Source organism: Mercenaria mercenaria, chromosome 8 (genome assembly GCF_021730395.1).
Source record: "Mercenaria mercenaria strain notata chromosome 8, MADL_Memer_1, whole genome shotgun sequence".
Lineage (NCBI taxonomy): Eukaryota > Metazoa > Mollusca > Bivalvia > Venerida > Veneridae > Mercenaria > Mercenaria mercenaria.
The window spans coordinates 23,382,029-23,401,303 of NC_069368.1; the positions used below are offsets into that span (position 1 = coordinate 23,382,029).

General features: G+C 36.8%; 2 protein-coding genes across 2 annotated transcripts; one reads left to right on the forward strand and one right to left on the reverse strand.

Moving 5' to 3' along the window:
- Positions 1-8,427: 8,427 nt before the first annotated feature.
- LOC123529145 (uncharacterized) lies at positions 8,428-12,287 on the forward strand. Its single transcript, XM_045309364.2, has 4 exons — positions 8,428-8,464; positions 9,674-10,561; positions 10,979-11,120; positions 12,031-12,287. Exons 1-4 carry the CDS (start codon positions 8,438-8,440, stop codon positions 12,285-12,287), a joined length of 1,314 nt encoding a protein of 437 aa, XP_045165299.2. The 5' UTR covers positions 8,428-8,437.
- LOC123528628 (uncharacterized) lies at positions 10,911-16,948 on the reverse strand. Its single transcript, XM_053549536.1, has 3 exons — positions 16,716-16,948; positions 16,010-16,082; positions 10,911-14,884 (listed from the first exon to the last, which is right to left on the reverse strand). The coding sequence occupies exons 2-3, from the start codon at positions 16,043-16,045 to the stop codon at positions 13,166-13,168; spliced, it is 1,755 nt and encodes a 584-aa protein (XP_053405511.1). The 5' UTR covers positions 16,046-16,082; positions 16,716-16,948; the 3' UTR covers positions 10,911-13,165.
- Positions 16,949-19,275: the final 2,327 nt, after the last annotated feature.

Consider the following 19,275-nt stretch of genomic DNA (forward strand, 5'->3'; position numbering starts at 1 on the left):
GTTCCAAATTTCAAGACTAGCTCAAGGTCAAAATCAATGTCAAATTTCATTTCGGTATAAAACAATGTGTATGTGGTCCAAATTTGAAAGCTGTGACTTGAGAAATGTGAAAGCAGGACACTAGATCAATTTCAAGGTCAAAAATCATTTCGGTAGAAAGAACTATGCATGTGCTTCAAATCTGAAGGTTGTAGCTTGAGAAATGTGAAAGTAGGTAATAGGTAAAAATCAATGTCAAATTTCAATTCAGAACACAAAAATATGCATGCGGTCCAAATTTGAAGCCTGCTGCTTCAGAAATGTGAAAGTAGGTCACTATGTCAACCTCAAGATCAAAGTTCATTTCGGTACACAAAACTATGCATGTGGTTCAAATTTGAAGGCTGTAGCTTGAGAAATGTGAAAGTAGGTCACTATGTCAACCTCAAGATCAAAGTTCATTTCGGTACACAAAAGTATGCAAGTGGTCCTAATTTGAAGGCTGTAGCTTGAGAAATGTGAAAGTAGGTCACTAGGTCAATCTCAAGATCAAAGTTCATTTCAGTACACAAAACTATGCTTGTGGTTCAAATTTGAAGGCTGTAGCTTGAGAAATGTGAAAGTAGGTCACTAGGTCAAAATCAAGGTCAAATTTATTTTGGAACAAAAAACTATGCATGTGGTCCAAATTTGAAGCCTGTACCTTAAAAAATGTGAAAGTAGGTCACTAGGTCAAGATCAAGGTCAACTCATGTCAAGGTTCATCTTGTCACTCAAAACTATACATGTGGTCCAAATTTGAATGATGTAAGTTATGGATATGAAGGTTCTTAGTTTTTCCCTATATAAGTCTATATGAACAATATGACCCCTGGGGCGGGGCCATATTTGACCCTAGAGGGATAATCTGAACAAACTTGGCAGAGAACCACTAAATGATGCTACATCACAAAATATCAAAGCCATAGTCTTTGTGGTTTGGACAAGAAGATTTTTAAAGTTTTTCCCTATATAAGTCTATGTAAACCATGTGACCCCCAGGGCGGAGCCATATTTGACCTAGGGGAATAATTTGAACAATCTTAGTAGAGGACCACTAGATGATGTCATATACAAAATATCAAAGCCCTAGGCCCTGTGGTTTTGGACAAGAGGTTTTTTCAACGTGTTTTCCTATATAAGTCTATATAAACCATGTGACCCCCGGGGCGGGGCCATATTTGACCCTAGGGAAATAATCTGAACAATCTTGGTAGAGGACCTCTAGATTTTTCTACATACCAAAATCAAAGCCCTAGGCCCTATGGTTTTGGATAAGAAGATCAGAAACCGTTTTAACTGTTCCTGGTCAATGTGACCTTGACCTTTGACCTAATGACCTCAAAATCAATAGAGGTCATCTACTGGTCATGGCCAACCTATCAATTTTCCTGACACTAGGCCCAAGCGTTCTAGAGTTATTGCCTGGAAACCATTTTACTGTTCCTGGACACTGTGACCTTGACCTTTGACATACTGACCTCAAAATCAATAGGGGTCATCTGCTGGTCCTGACCAACCTTCCTATCATCTTTCGTGACCCTTGGCCTAAGCGTTCTTGAGTTATCACCAGGAACCGTTTTTCTGTTCAGGGTCACTGTGACCTTGACCTTTAACATACTGACCTCAAAATCAATAGGGGTCATCTGCTGGTCATTACCAACCTCACAATCAATTTTCATGATCCTAGGCCCAAGTGTTCTTGAGTTATCATCTGGAAACCGTTTTACTATTCTGGGTCACTGTGACCTTGACCTTTGACATACAGACCTCAAAATCAATAGGGGTCATCTGCTGGTGATGACCAACCTCCCTATCAACTTTCATGATCCTAGGCCCAAGCGTTCTTGAGTTATCATTCGGAAACGGATTGGTCTACATTCCGACCGACAGACAGACAGACCGACCGACCGACCGACCTACCGACGGACATCTGCAAAACAATATACCCCTCCTTCTTCGAAGGGGGGCATAAAAAGAGTGAGAGAAGAGAATCTGTTGACATATTTTGTAACGGACATCATATGTTCATTGATCCTATACTTAAGTTCAGCGCGACAATTACATTTATTGTACACAACCATATTGTAACCCAATCAGACAGTACCTTTTTGGTGAAACGAACCGTTACTGACGTGCATTTCACACGGAAATATGACAGCATCGACCGTGACTGAATAATCGTTTATTCAATCACACCTTCATTTCTGTTAACAATCACACTGACACATAATGGCCGAATATCATGGGGAGGATTAGGCATCCCGGCAATATTGGTCGAAACTGAATGATAGAATACACTTTCTGCAAGTCGTTTATCAAGATTCACTGTAAATTGTCAGTTAATCAAATGTTTTAATAAGACTTCCGCTTCAGAGATTAAGGCATGTCTGGACAATTCACGCATAACGGTAATAAGGTTCTTGAAAAGAAGGCATCAATTCTCAAAATGTCACAATCAGCTGTAAGGCGCGCGTGCTCTGTTTACCTTTCATTCTGGAAGTTTTCAATAGCTAAATTTTATTCGAGTTTGTGCAAAGATCGCTTGCATTTTTCAAATTTCACTCACATTTTGTGAGTATGAAAGCTTAAATTCAAACCCTGAACAGCACTAGGACATTTCTTTTTTTCAGTCAATTAGAAACACAACATTCTCTGCCAAGGTTGTGAATAAGGACGAGTCCTACAAAATGAGCCTGTTGGACTAGACTAGAAGTTGTGCAGCAAGGGGCAGTTCTTTTTATTTATTTTTTCAGTCTTTTGTTATAGGCTTTTATTTTCAATTCAAAATATTTGCAGGATTGCAACTGAAGAAGATGGTTCGTACGGACATCTTGTGAATGACAGCTTTCACTATCCGAACTCCCGAATGAAAGTCATTGAAGAAGCAGGAAAACCTAGCCTGTATTTACATGCATTGAGAGATAATCTTCCAGGAGAAAAAAATTCTTTATATCATAGTCCTGGAGACTACCAATGGAGAAATCAGGCATATAAACATTTTCTTAATATTTTTTGTTTAATATTGGTCAAGTACATAACAAATAGATACCGATGAGTATGATTTGGTTGAGTATTAATTGACTGATATCCTAGCTACAAACTGTGTCCATCTCTATGGACAATAGGCTTGAACTCGTACCATTGATGACCGTGACTTTTTATGTTCTGAAGGAGGACAGGATGAAGGAGTAGTCATTCCAATAACACTGTTGCACTTCCTGCCAGTGACTTTCGAAATTTTGCAGGTTGGTTGACATCTTCTTAATTGGTGTTGTACATACACATAGTTTGAAAGAACAAAAACATCTTCATTTAGCAATTCTGCATTAAAACGTACTTAATTATGCTTTTTATGCATGATCAACCTCCCTATCAACTTTCACGATCCTAGGCCCAAGCATTACTGAGTTATCGTCCGGAAATCGTCTAACTGTTCGGGACACTGTGACCTTGATCTTTTACAAACTGACCTCAAAATCAAAAAGTCACCTGCTGATCACGACCAACCTCCATATCAACTTCCATGATCGCAGACCCAAACGTTCTTGAGTTATCATCCGGAAACCGTGTAACTGTTCCGGATCAATGTGACCTTGATCTTTGACATACTGATCTCAAAATCAATAGGGACATCTGCTGGTGATGACCAACCTCCTTATCAACCTTCATGATCTTCGGCTCAAGCGTTCTTGAGTTATCATCCGGAAACGGATTGGTCTACATACCGACCGACAGACCAACCGACTGACCGACATCTGCAAAACAATATACCCCTCCTTATTCGAAGGGAGGGCATAACAAATATTGCAATTCTTGACTGGAACGAAAGTATAAACCGACCAAAAACATCAGAAAGGAGTATAGGTTATGAAAGAGATCCTACAAAGACTTAAATAGTAAGTCTTGAAAAGGTTAACAATACATTTCAAAGGAAGTATATGAATTCTTATGAAATAAAGTAAGATGACATATTGGAAAACAGACTATTACAACTAGCCCATTTGACATGCGCAAACAGATTCAATAATGGCAGAAATTTGTACAGTTTTTCTCAGTCACAGATGAAATGCTTTTTAAATGCAGACTGTCATCAGACGACCTTTCTTTACTTAGAGGGTTGCCCAAGCAGCAGCAGCCCATAACATTGCCGCATCCCTCTTTAATGCATGTCCTAAAAATAACATTGCCGCATCCCTCTTTAATGCATGTCCTAAAAATAACATTTCCGCATCCCTCTTTAATGCATGTCGTAAAATTAATACATGTGATAGAAATGACATGGTAGGTACGTACTGATTGTCAACATAAACTTCGCTCACCAGCAACTTGGCAAGCTCCCGAGGTATTCAACATGTCAAATGTCCCGTAGATGCTCAGCATGCCAAAAGCTCCTCATTCTGTAAGCAGGCCATGTGCTCCCCGGTCTCCTGACATGGCAAAAGCCCCTTTATATCTCCAAGTGGCCAAAATATCCCAGTCTATCAATAAACACCTTAGCTGTTCAACATGTACATGCATACCCGAAGCACTTCAACCACTGTACATAACCCAAACACAATGACCACGGCCACCCAGTCTCTCAGAATGTGACAAGCACAACAACTACACACCATGCCCTTAGTACTGAAGTTAGCATAACCTCATCACGTATGTCTCTTGGCGTGCTTCGAGCGACCTGACCACTCAGCCTGCTGCCAACTCTCATCTGACTTGCAATAATTTTAATTATATACCTTTATTTCCCTCTTTCAGTCAAATCTGTGCTACAAAATCATTTAACTTGACTCCTCCAATCCTGTCTGATGGTGCTTCGAACGCACTTTAATGCCCGCAACACGTATGACTATTCTCTTTCAAAGAATATAACCCTTACATGTTTCCTCCTGTAGAACACACGAATATCACACCATGAAAGTAACTGGTGTTTTCAAATTTTACAGCCATGTGCCATGTTTTCAAATGGGCATATTATGCTAGCTAGGCAAAACTCTGGTTATATATATATATAAATTAAAGCAGTTAAAAACACGCTTAAATTTCTTTCCGATTGTAATCGAGGACAAAAATTACGAAGGGGTACCAGTTGCTAACCCCTGGAGCGCCAAATGCTGTCCGTAGTTTGTGGCTGCATTGTGGTTTGGTCAGCATACAACAAATAGAAATGAAAAGAGGGCACGAAAGAAAACACAAAACTATCCAAGAGGACAAGTCGGGAACTATACAGAGACAAATGGGTAGTTTTTTAGCCAAGCGAATTGGCGAAAGGTGGAATGTTGCAAGTCTTTGCTACTCAGCTACTCACCCAGTATTCGTTGCGGTGAAATGCAAGTACAAATAATGTCCTTTTTAAACATGACTTTTCTTTCTTTTGTAAGTCATCGATGCTGTTCTAAATTATTCAGAAGATGATTTCAACATTTCAGGCTATGCAACCAACTTACTGAATATGGCCGTGCAAATATTTCATCGTTGTTGGAAGGCAAAAAAATGGCTACAGCAAGGGCAACAATGAAGAGACTCAATGACTAAAAATCAAATTAACTGTTTGATACGAGACACTTCATGAGCGAGAAATTCAATATCAAATTTCTGCTCATATATTGCGTTTAATATTATAACACTGCAAACTTATTAACTGTTCTGGAATTGTCTAGCAATACTTTGTGGTAGTAATTTGTCTCCTTTATTGTTTCATTTTGGAAATATGAACTAAAGAGATCAAAAACAAAGAAGGAAATAGGACCACAAAATCCACAATCTCAAACATGGTGAGTCCATGGAAAGACACATGAAGGATGGCAGTCTTCTTGCGAATACATGGAAAGACAAATGGCATGTCTACAAATTCAATACTTACTACAGTCCCATATGTAATGGAAAAGACTGCACAGTTGAGCATAAATAACGAACAACAAAGGGGGAATGTAGACGCACTACGTATTAATGCCCAAAACCTATCGCAGAGGCCAACAAGTTCATGGGCAGGGTAGATCGCCACGACCACCTTCGTTCGAATTACTCATTACAAAGACCCTGCTCACGATGGTCGGCCTACTTTGTATGGTTTGCGGTTAATTTAGCGCTTATAAATGACTTCCTGCTGTCCAAGGACTAAACCCTCAAGCAAAGTATTTTTTTTTTTGGGGGGGGGGGGGGGGGTGTGGATAACGCCGTTTTTCAACAGTATTTCAGTCATGAAACGACGAGCAGTTAACCTTACCAGTGTTTCTTGATTCTGTACCAGTACAAACCTGTTTTCCGCAAGTAACTACCAACTTCCCCACATGAATCAGAGGTAGCGGACGAAATATTTCAGACACCGTGACTTTTACCAAATTGTCACAGAGAACATACGTCCCGCCCAGGGATCGAACTCATGCAAACCCCGCGATCCGTAGACCAACGCTCTCCCTACTGAGCTAAGCGGGTGGGCACAAGCAAAGTATAAGAAGTTTCATTTAAAGGTGAAGAGTTTTATAATGCTAATTCTAACTTTATGAATATTATTTCTGCTCCTATAACCGTACATGAGTATCAAAATGATTTTCTTATGTCACCTTTCGCCATATTAATGCCACACAAATATCGTTCAAACATAAGCAGGTAGTTCAATTTAATAACCGCTAATCCACTAATGCGACCACCAATTTCAGAACTGTTTGATTTTTTCACACTTAATTAATCACCGCAATTACGACCACTCAAATTTTTCTGTATGTTACCGCGAATCGCCGCGGGAATTAACACATGCGACATCGTGTTAACACGTTAAGCGTGTACATTGTGTATTTATCCGTTAATTGCTAACAAGTCTTTAAACGTTATCAAAACAATGTATCAAACTGTTTGATTGTCTGAAATTGTTATTTAAAGATGTTTGTTGTTTTACATCGCTATTTTAACATAAGAAATTGTTGAAAATTTATTTGTTTGTAATTAGACGAATGCCCGCTGATCGAATTGACTGGATTAAAACGGATTTAATTAGATCTAAACGGTGTTTGTTTGTTATTATTAATGTAAATACGTTTGGGATTTCAGCGGAGAATGAAGTTTTGAAAAGGTTTGATATTGTTGTAATTGTCTTTAATTGAACAAAATTCAAATCATTATCAGTTAAGTGCGTCCTTAATTAATACACAGTTTGATCCGTAAGAAAATAAAGCTACATATAAATTGAACACTGTGTTTGCCATTATTGCGTCTTGATTGTATTCAAATGTGTTATTATCTGCCAGACCTTCCCCGTATAGCCTTGTCCACTAATCAGACCAGACCGCTAATAAGACCAGTTTTACAAAGAACCATGGGTGGTCTTAATAGCGGAATTCTACTGTATATGCATACAGGGAAAAGTGATATGTTCGGAAATTTGAAATACTTTAGTCTTACAGACAGCTCATTATGATTGGGTGACCACATATTTATTGATTCTGCTGATTAATGTGTACAGTGCAAACTGATGAGTTGCCTCAATTAAAGGAAAACTACGACAGTGATTACAAGATACATCTGTTTCGTGTCCTATTGAAAAATGCACTACATCTTATTGCAAATCAAGTGAGTGATCAGAAAAATGAGAATTTTTAGAATAGCTGTCTCATAATAAAGCTTAGAAAATTTGTCACTGAAAATGCAAAACTTATCTTTAATATATAGGGCTTTGTCCTTTCGTTTAAAGGAAAGTGTGGACGGACACCGGACGGTGAGCGATCACAATAGATCATCCTGAGTGTTCAGGTGAGCTAAAAATCGCATGTCTCCCCCAACGCATAGCCGTATATGCAAGAAGTCAATAGGGGACAGGAGCGAAAGTCAAGGAGACACCGGTGGTTGACTGCAATAGGTATCATCTACTTGGCATGTCCTATCAACCCACTAAGAGTCAACATTCTGGGCCTAGTGGTTCTCAAGTTATGAACTGGATACGGTTTTCATTCTTGAGACCCCTGTGACTTTTACCTTTGATTAAGTGACCCTAAAATCATTAGGGGTCATCTACTCTGCACCTCCAATCATCCTATTAATTTTCAACATTCTTGGTCAAGTGGCTCTTCATGCTCAGTCCCCTGTGACCGTGACCTTTGATGGAGTGACCCAAAAAACAATAGGTGTCACCTAGTCTTCTTTTTTTGGGGGGGGGGGGGGGGGTTTAACGCCGATTTTCAACAGTATTTCAGTCATGTAACGGCGGGCAGTTAACCTAACCAATGTTCCTGGATTCTGTACCAGTACAAACCTGTTCTCCGCAAGTAACTGCCCACTTCCCCACATGAATCAGAGGTGGCGGACTAATGATTTCAGACACAATGTCGTTTATCAAATAGTCACGGAGAACATACGCCCCGCCCGAGGATCGAACTCGCTAGTCTGGTTCCCGTCGTACTGCAAACAGTACGTCAGGCAAGGACGAAACATGGCGGCGCCCATTGACTGTTGTCAGGTATTAAGAAATAATGATTTAACACAGATCACGTCGATCAAACTTGATAATTTAATATATTTACATTGTGTTTAATGCCCTGTAAGTTCATTTTGTTATGATCATGTTCGAATATACAGAAAATGCTTTGATAGTAAGTGGATAGTTTTCGGACATGTTATTTTTCCATAAACATTTCGGATATCAAAATACACAACACAAATCGTTCTAAAGGCATACACTGCAGTTTAGAAATGTCGATTATCTGAAAAGTTAAGGAAGAATATATGAAGGAGAATGTAGAATCTAATTTGTTAATCTAATATTTCGTCCAAAATCTGGCGACAATGAGTATGATGGGATCCAATGATACCCCTGCAATTAAGCAGATAATACTTTGTGCTTAGTGCAAGGTTTAAAATGCAATTATGCATTTTCATTCATTGTTTAAGCATGAAGGGGGACCAGATACCCAGGACATTTGTCAGTATTAGCCATACAGTCTATATTCTTTATACATTTCGTCCAAAATCTGGCGACAATGAGTTGGATGGGATCCAATGATACCCCTGCAATTAAGCAGATAATACTTTGTGCTTAGAGCAAGCGTTTAGAATGCAGTTATGCATTTTTATTCATTGTCTAAGCATGAAGGGGGACCAGATACCCAGGACATTTGTCAGTATTAGCCATACACAGGTCTCAGAAGAGTCACAAATTAGCTATATAGCTAAATCAAGCACTATATATAGCTAGAAGTAGCTATAAAACCAATACCAATACCAATATAATGCAAAATGGTCATAATCACGCCCAAAAGGTTTATAAGTTGAAAGACAATAACACAAAACCAAGATCTTTGTATTCACATTTTCAATAATTGCCGCAATATTTTGCGAAAAATCATCACTGAATTTTTCACTTATGATAATCATCGTAGTATAAGACAAATTTAAAAATGACTTATAGCAAAAACTCGCAACATGTATTGAAACTGAAACTGCATAAATCTACATTCTTTGTGATTGTGTTTTTGTCTCATAAACCATTTAAATGGGATAATAACTATTTTATATTTGGTTTTCACAAGTCGTTATTGGTTTTATAGCTATTTCTAGCTATATATAGCTAGATTTAGCTATATAGCTAATTTGCGACTTTCCTGGACCTGTTACAGTCTATATACTTTATACATTTTGTTTCAAAACATGTGGGTGATCTTGTTTTCAGAATAGAAATTACTCAGCTGCTATATCTGAATACAACAAAATCTTCAGATCAGACTTGAAAAGTTTGAAAGAGTTACAGGAAAAAGCAATAACAGTTTTAATCAGTGGAAAGGATTGTATATGTTCCCTCCCAACTGGATATGGAAAATCATTGATATATGAACTGCTTCCTTTTATAGATCATGGTTGCTTAGTCATTGTAATTGCTCCACTTAATGCAATAATAAAGCAACAAGTACAAAAACTTTGTGGTATGGCAATGTGTTTTTCAGGAGTGAATGACATTTCTAGACTTAAAAGTGGTGAGATTAGTTATGTTTTCAGTCATCCCGAAGAAATATTACAGAGCAGAGAACTGAATGATGCCTTTACATCCGACAGATTAAATACAAGGAAAATCTATTTGGTGGTTGACGAGGCACACTGTATTCTTCAATGGGGAGACGAGTTCAGACCAGAATACAGAAATTTGTCAAATTTAAGATCAGTTTTCAAATGCCAGGTATTAGCATTGTCAGCAACAGTCACAGAGTCTGGGCCGAAACAGATCATTTCAAACCTTTTAATGAAAAACTGTCAGATAATATGTGCCAGTCCTGCCAAAGACAACATTGAACTCATTGTAAAGAAAAGACCAAGTCCAAATACTAAAGGAAACACAGCTAGTAGCCCATATGACTTCATTTTTAGTCATGTTATCACAGAGCTGAATTGTCAACTTGATGCATTTCCTCTTACTGTGGTTTATTGCAAGTCAATGCAGTGGATTAGATATGGATACGAAATGGCGAGACAACTTCTAGCAGACAACTTTTATGCAGGTGATAAGACACAACAGAATGCACGAGTGGTCATGTTTCACTCTTCAATGGAAAAAGGTTCAGGACAGGTAATCCTTTCACTGTACATTTAGAATATGTTTTTTTATTTATATTACTCTATTATGAATTCAATCCATGAATCCTTTCAAAAGTTACTGGGCAGACAAGGCATTTTTGTCAAATTTGCCATATCTCAATCAAAATTACTGGACCTGAAGAAACAACTTGACCTGTACTTTTTGGATATATACTCATGCACCAAAAATAAATTCAATCTATCATTCCATTCAAAAGTTATTAAGCGGACAAACAGACTAATTAACTAACGGACTAATTAACTGATGGACAGTGCAATTACTATATGCTACCGGGGGAATAAAACTCAGTTTACTTAACATAAGATAAGAAACAAACATATAGATTCAATATATTTATTATACTGAAACAACCTTAATTTATTGATTCCTGTATTCCATTATACACAGCTGAAAGACATGATTATTTCAAGTTTACAAAAGGCAGACAGTTGTATCCGCCTCATTATTTCATCAGTGGCACTGGGAATGGGGGCAGACTTAAAATATGTAAGACGTGTCATACATGCAGGCCCACCGACTACACTGGAAAGTAAGTTGTAATTAATAAAGTGTTTAACACTTCCCTTGCTAAGTGCAATTGTTTTTGCCTTTGCGACCAGTGCAGATCAAGATCAGCCTGCACATCCATGCAGTCTGATCATGATCTGCACTGTTTGCTATTCAATACAATAAAACAGTCAATAAATTTTTCATGAATATCCCAATGAATTATAACTGCTATTGTACAAATTGAAAGATGGAGCATTCCATTTTAGAAATGTAGCAAGAGAAGGGTTAAATACTCCACCTTTTTAGTGTGACCTAATGAAAAAGAAACAATACAATTTCTTACAAATATAGGAACATGTTTTGACATGTTTTTAAAGTAAGTTGTAATTAATAAATAAAGTGTTTAACACTTCCCTTGCTAAGTGCAATTGTATTTGCCTTTGCAACCAGTGCAGATCAAAATCAGCCTGCACATTCATGCAGTCTGATCATGATCTGCACTGTTTGCTATTCAGTACAATAATACAGTCATTAAATTTTTCATGACCACTATGAACTCTAAATGGTACTGTCCAAATTATAAGATGGAGAAGTCCATTTTAGAAATGTAGCAAGAGAAGGGTTAAATACTCAACCTTTTGTATTGGACTAATAAAAAAGAAACAAATTTCTTACAACATAGGAACATGTTTTGACTAGAATAATAGTGTTACAGATAAATATGTCAGTATACACACTTTCTTGTAGCTACACTTAAAGTTATATTACTGCTGTAAGTGACCATCACAATTTTTAGTAAATATTTATAAGATGTTTTTAATCCTTAAAATAAGAAGATTACTAAAAAATATGCAAGTCTTTGTTAGTTTTCTAACCTTTTTTGACTATCGTAATGTAACTTTAATTTGAAAAAGCCACAAAATAACAAATAAATGCATTAAATATTGCAGCCTATGTTCAAGAGATAGGAAGATCAGGGAGGTCAGATACCTCTGCTCAAGCTATCCTGTATTATAATAATAATGATCTGGCGGCTCAACACATGCGAAATGAAATGAAAGTATACTGCAGGGGTGAAAGGTGCTATAGAGAATTGATCAATGAATACTTTGGCTTCAAAGCAGTTCAAAAACCTTCTGTTTGCTGCAACAGGTGTCAACCCGAGCATGGACTGGAATGGGACTTTGATAAACTATCAATTGCATAATGTACAGTCTAAAGAGACACTGGGGTTTTAAAATATGATATCATAATAAAACAGTGTCTTGAACATGTTTTGTTTCTTAATCTTTATGTTTGCACTGAAAAATATGGCACCTTAATGCAAGCGGTTTCTTCATACAGGTATCTTAAACAGGTTGGTAAGTATGAAAAAGCCTTTATTTTAATGCATGAGGTGATATTTTTTATTACTTACTATACCAGATCATGTCCAATGAGAAGATTAATTAAAACTGTCTCAATATTTAATCACTGAAATATCCTGTTCTGAAAATGTTATCACCCAATAAATTTTATTATACCTCACTTTTGTCTACAATGGTAAAATCACATTACCCGAAAAAGAGATGTTTTGTCTGTAAGAAACATTTTCAACCTTTTTGGTCATGAGACCGCGCTGTTATTTTGAATGTCATATAAGGGCAAATAACTGCTTCAATTTTTTTGACACATGATTGCCTCCCTTGTACACAATGTCATATTGTAAAGACGTCATTATTCAATGTGTACACAGGTGATTACCCCACTAAATATGAAACTGTTGTATTAAATGAATTAAACACTTTATAACTTTTTCATGTGCCTAATTTATCATATCATATCATACAACAGCGTGTGCGACATTGATATTGTCAACCCTTGAAACAGAATGTCACCACTGTGCTTTCGCCTCAGGTGACATTCTGCCCTCGGTTGACAATATCAATGTCACACGTAGCCGTATGATATTTATATAATGTCACAAAATGAGCATGACGAGTGTATTCCACACCATGCCAGTCAGATATTATGAAAAATCTAGACTTTGTATCATTTTCACATGCAAAACATACCCGTCACTTACTTTTGTATAACAATTTCACTCTACAGCTCATAATAGAATTTCAATTTATACTGTTCAATCCATTTGATCAAAGCCTCCATATTTAATTTTGTTATAGGGTTCTTTGTCATTTTCAAGGTTTCAGTATGTCGACCTGGTATATTTAAAAAGGGTCTTACTACCCTAAGCTCTTTGATAATTTTCTGTTCGTCCTCTATAGAAGAAAGCCTTTTATGCTTTTGTGAACGCTTAATTGAAGATGTTTCTTTATCAATGTTTTTGGATATCTCGTCCATTCCAAAGAAAGCACTGCTTCGTTTAGCTAGAGAAGAGTCAGTTACATTAGAGCACATTGTTCGTAAATGGCATTTTGTCAACCTTACCAAATGTTCCATTTGCATATCAGCTGGAATAATAGATTTTCCAGTGTTAACAAAAAGTCCATAACAGACCTCATTTGCTGCTCGTTCACTTAAAAGTGCCAATTGTTGACTTAAAAACCGAAGAAGTTCTAGTGCATATTTTGATTTATTGTTGTGTCCTTTTAATATCAGCAAAAGGTACTTCATCAAACATAACAGACGGTCACGACTTGGTGCCTTTACAATGTCACATAATTCCATGTAAACTAAGCCTAATTCTATCACAGTTTTGCCATAGCAGTTTATTTTATCTGTATTGGTGTTTTCAACGTAATTCCCATTCATTACATCCCTACTGACTGAACAAATACTGATAATGATTGGACTGACTTGACTCACTAGCCAAAGCTTAATCTCCTCATTGGACATATTCTGGTATTCTGGAATGTTTTCTGGTACTACTTCAGTGTCTGGAAGTCCAAACTGCTCACATGCTGCTTCTATTACATAAGCTTTTATTACAGAAACTGCTAATTCTCTACAGCTGTCATAGTGGTTTTTCACATCATTCCCATCTGCATCCTTCCTTAACAAACGAATCTTTTGACTGTGTAGTGTGAAAGAGTCTGTGTTTTGTGTATCATACAATATCTGATAGAAGGTAGTCAAAACAGTCATTTGCAAATGAAACAATTCAAATGTAATTGGAAAAAGACTCTCAAATCGCTCCGTTTCTGAAAGAGCTGCAGCTCTAAGCCGCTTAGCTCCAGAAAAACGCTCTCGTGTGAGTTGGTCACCACCTATGTGGACTTCCTGTAATGGCTTTTCAGCAGCTTCATATGTTGTCTCACACAATTCCTGATATGAGTCTAAGATATCCACAACTTCAGCGTACTTCTGTTCATTTTTATGTAAAATGGGGAGAGGTATAACTAGGTTTGGTTCTTTTAGCCCCTCAGGTATGTCATCAATGACTTGACTGACTGCAGACTTAGCAAACTTCAGCCATGGGAAGAAATCAACTAGAATCCTAGTCATGATTAAAGAAAACTTAAACATGATGCCATTCCATTCATGTTCATCAAGCATGAAAGTTGCTGCAGGTAAATACCGAAGGTCATGTTGTGGATGTGTTCCTGGTAAATCAGGAAATGATACATTTTGAACAATTGCAGCCGAGCCAAACCAGTGTTCCATGTGGCTCACTTTCCCAGTATTTTTTCGCGCTTGAGCTACTCCCATGTGAAAATTAACATTGTCCCCTATTATACGGAACTTCTTTCCCTGTTTAACACACTCTGTTAGTTCTGTATTGAAGCTATTGGAGATTGCTGACATGGTCTCTAACATTCCTTGGTGACTCAATGACACACCAAGTGGCTGTAGTCGGTCATAAACCTGTTATAAAAAATGTTTTATGAAAAGTTTATGTTGTAATCTTGAAAGAATTTTTAAACAATTATTATTTCTCTGATTCAAAACTTGTGATTAAAGATAAATATATTTCTATATAGGACACTTATGGTATGATCCCTTTTTAGAACATAGTGAACAAGGCAGTCTAAAAGACAGCTAAATCCCCCGCCACTGCTATAGATAGTGAAAGGGTAAACCTTTAATTTTAGCTGTGACCTTGACCTTGAGGAGTTTAGGAGATATAGAGCGGACACAAAATGGAAGGCTCAAACCTTTGACCTTGAGTTGTGACCTTGACCTTGAGCCGACAAGGCTGACCCATGGGTTCTGCACATCGTCTTGATGAGGTGATCATTTGACCCAAGTTTCATGAAAATCCTTCAAGGAGTTTAGAAGATATAGAGCGGACACAAAATGGAAGGCTCAAAACCTTTGACCCTAAGTTGTGACCTTGACCTTGAGCCGGCATGACTGACTCATGGGTTCTGCACATCGTCTTGATGAGGTGATCATTTGACCAAAGTTTGATAAAATTCCTTCAAGGGGTTTAGGAGATATAGAGCGGACACACAATGGAAGGCTCAAACCTTTGACCTTGAGTTGTGACCTTGACCTTGAGCCGACAAGGCTGACCCATGGGTTCTGCACATCGTCTTGATGAGGTGATCATTTGACCCAAGTTTCATGAAAATCCTTCAAGGAGTTTAGAAGATATAGAGCGGACACAAAATGGAAGGCTCAAAACCTTTGACCCTAAGTTGTGACCTTGACCTTGAGCCGGCATGGCTGACTCATGGGTTCTGCACATCGTCTTGATGAGGTGATCATTTGACCAAAGTTTTATGAAATGATTAACCTCTAGAAGATAATTAATCTCAGTTAAACATAAATAAAATTTAACAGTAACACATTTATTTAATTAAAATATCCAAAATATTGTGTTATTTTGATATATATACTTGTAAGAATCTCCCATTACATATGTCAGCTTGACTGACTTTCTTATCACTGCAGATTTTTCTTATACATCTAGAGAGAAAATAGTCTGGAGTTCCGTCAAATGGAAGTAACTGAACACAGAATATTTAAAACGGGTTATGTAATTACCTGAATTTGAAAAATTTGTTGTAAAATGAACTTCATAACAAAACAACAATGTACCAAACTGGAACTCTAACATCTGAAACATGCAACAAAGGAATGGATATTGTAAAATATATAAATTAAAGATAAATGCGTTCAACATATTATATTATATTTAACAAATAATCAAGGCCTTCGAGTGGTTTATCGTCTGATTTACCACGGTTCAGAGTTCTGATGCGTAGGAATTGAACCACGAGGGCGTTAGCCCGAGTGGTTAAATACTGAAGCATCTGAACGATGAACCGTGGTAAATTAGAGTATAAATCATGAGAAGGCATCGATTGTTTTCATTCTGACATGCTTATTGACATATTTTAATAAATATTATGGTGGACTTCATTTTACCGAGGAGTAATTATCGAACGTCATGTGGCAATTTGACGTCATAATGCTCTCTTATCGTCAACCGTTGTTTATCGCAGAATATACAGAGCTTGATTTCCTTCTTTGTTTAACTGGAAACCAAACCGAGTCATGTTAGAATAAATGATATATATCATATTATATTTCTATTAGAATTCTTTTAAAACTGTTCTATATTTATATTGTGTATACTCTAGATTTGGAAACATATGAAACTAAAACTCCAAAACAGTAACATTTTATGAGAACAACAGGCAAGAAAAAAAAACACACACACACAAAAACAAAAAAAAGACCATCATACCTTTTGGTGGGCCTGTTCATTAGCTAGAGAAATCGATATGACTTTCTGGATAGCAGAAAGTTCATGAAATCTTTGTTTCATCAACATTCCATATACAGTTCCAATGACAGGAACCAGCCCTTCTGTTGCCTTGGTGTTTCCTATTTTTCCTGATGGCAGTGCCACTGCAAGCAGCACTTCAGCAAGGAAGCTTTGTTTTACCACAAGTTCGTTAATAATATCTGTCCAATTAAAGTTTCTTAGACTTTGATACTGCCTTTTGTCGAACACTCACGAGCATCCATCTCAGTGTCATATATTATCAGTGTGTTGATTTCATTAGCAAGTGATGATGACATAATAGCCCTGGCTACCTGGCGTGATGTTCCAGTACCTACAATGTGTCAATGACAAATGTCACATACTTAAAAATAACTTTTCCGTTGGAGAAAGCATGACTTCCTAATATTATAGCTGAACAGTTATTATTTAAAGTAATTCTTTACTCTTACTCCACAAAAACAGCTTTGACCTATGCATTAATAGAAAAGACACAGATTATGCACATTCATACAATTTGCTTAGAATCTTACCACAGAGAAAAGTCTTTAGCACTCCTAGTGAGCAGTGTAGACCTTTTTTCTGCCCATCCATGTATTCTGATCTTGATCTACACTGGTCACTCAGGGGCAAAGTCTGCAGTGAAGAGACAATATAACTCTGGTTTTAAACCTAGATATTTTAACTTAATTATGGTGAAAGTGAAGAGCTTATGCAAATGCTTTGGAGTCTATTTCCTGGTGAGCGGAACAAGAACTTTGGATTGAAGGAATGTACCAAAACAGAGTACGAACAAATCTGCAAATAGTACCCTTCCTTCAAAATAAAAATTGTTGAACACAGAAACTAAAAAAAACATACATAGTAAGTCAATTAAGCCTGCTTTCTCCTTGGGAGTCATGTTGGGGTGATGTCTTAAGCGCTTTAGTGCTGTTTTATTCAGTACATCTGCAGCAATGCTTGCATTTTCCTGTAAAGCAAGTAACTAAATATTGTACAACAATACGCAGTCAAATATGCTTGCTGAACTTCTAGTCATGTCATATTATTGCGTAAGTTTGAAGACAATTTGTATACGATATAATATTGATATTTCATTTTTAGTAAGAAATCTAAATTTCATTCATACGTTTCAGTCAGTGACCTGGTCATGTTAAATTGCAGGCAATGTATATAAAAAAAAAGACAAAGTGAAATAATCAAGCATATAAATGTCATTATACCTGAAGTTGCTTTTTAGGCTCTATAAACACCCAGTCACCAGATTTACAATCCTCAGCCCTGAAGAAAACATATTTACCATTAATTGTTTTTATAGACAGCATAGACAAATCAATATTAATCAGTACTCCTTCATGTGATATACCGGTAAGTAACAACCACACTGTATTGATTAAGTTGTACATTGTACATGTACATGTATATATATATTTTTTTGGAAAGAGATGTGTAGAATGCCTTCCTAACCATATACATTATAAACAACAATGTACCTTATAAACAAACTGAAAATTTGAAAAAAAAAATACTATGATGTACAGTAATATAATGACCATAAAAGTGCTAAAACATAAAAAAGTATATAGTATATATAGTATACCTCCTAAATCTTAGTATTACATAATAAAGTGGTAACTTACCAATCAGTGTTTACAGGGAGTGTTAATGTAGTCTGCGTACTAACATCTACAGTTGATGGTAATAAACGACAGCCTGGTACATCAGTTACTGTTTCAGAATCAGATGTGCTTAAACGAGTACTCGGGATAACATATAGCCTTTGTGCCAAACTCTTGCATGCATGCCCTAAAGAAATGGAATAATCCAGTTACTTATGAGTTAGGAACATTGTTATTATACATACGAAATGATACATACAGTAAACCCTGCTTTAGCAATCAACTGCATGCAGCAGCCACGGGCGCACCAACTCTGTATTTAGTCACAGCCTTAAAAGTTATATAGCTAGCCATTGATGTGTAAACCACTGATCTTTATCACTTTGGCTGCAGTCAGATTTGACATTGATTGATAATGTTCTTAGATAGCACTAAACTATTTATTGGACATACGAAATAGACTGGTACAATCAAACTAAAAAAAAATAATAAAAAAATATAACATAGTCTAGGAGCTAGTCTAGATTGTTAGGAAACAACTGGGAAAAAAATTGTCACTAAATCACTCATTTGAGAAAGATTCCGACCAAACTTTACAAACTTTAAATTGAAAAAGTGGTCTAAGGCGATTATGAGGAAGTTGTTGACAGACATACAGATGCACGCCAGACCAAATTTAATCACAATAGATCAGTCTAAACATATTATACCATTACGCATCCCAGATGGAAATTTGGCATTCATGGCAGAAGCACATTTCTGCCAGTAATCTGTAAGTGTTTCACTTCGTGGTGTGTGCTGGACATATTGTATGAAATATTCTTTCTCTGGATCTGTCCAAGGAGTATTGCGCTTCTGACCCTGCATTAAATAAAATAAAGACAAATAATCACCACACAGAT

Bases quoted from the DNA above. Each gene is read 5' to 3' on its own strand.
- LOC123528628 (XM_053549536.1), bottom strand. From the start codon at position 16,045: ATGAAGTTCATTTTACAACAAATTTTTCAAATTCAG. The intron at 14,885-16,009 runs GTAATTACATAA...TTTTTATAACAG, and splicing joins AACAAATTTTTCAAATTCAG to GTTTATGACCGACTACAGCC.
- LOC123529145 (XM_045309364.2), top strand. From the start codon at position 8,438: ATGGCGGCGCCCATTGACTGTTGTCAG. The intron at 8,465-9,673 runs GTATTAAGAAAT...TCTTGTTTTCAG, and splicing joins CGCCCATTGACTGTTGTCAG to AATAGAAATTACTCAGCTGC. The intron at 10,562-10,978 runs GTAATCCTTTCA...CATTATACACAG, and splicing joins TGGAAAAAGGTTCAGGACAG to CTGAAAGACATGATTATTTC.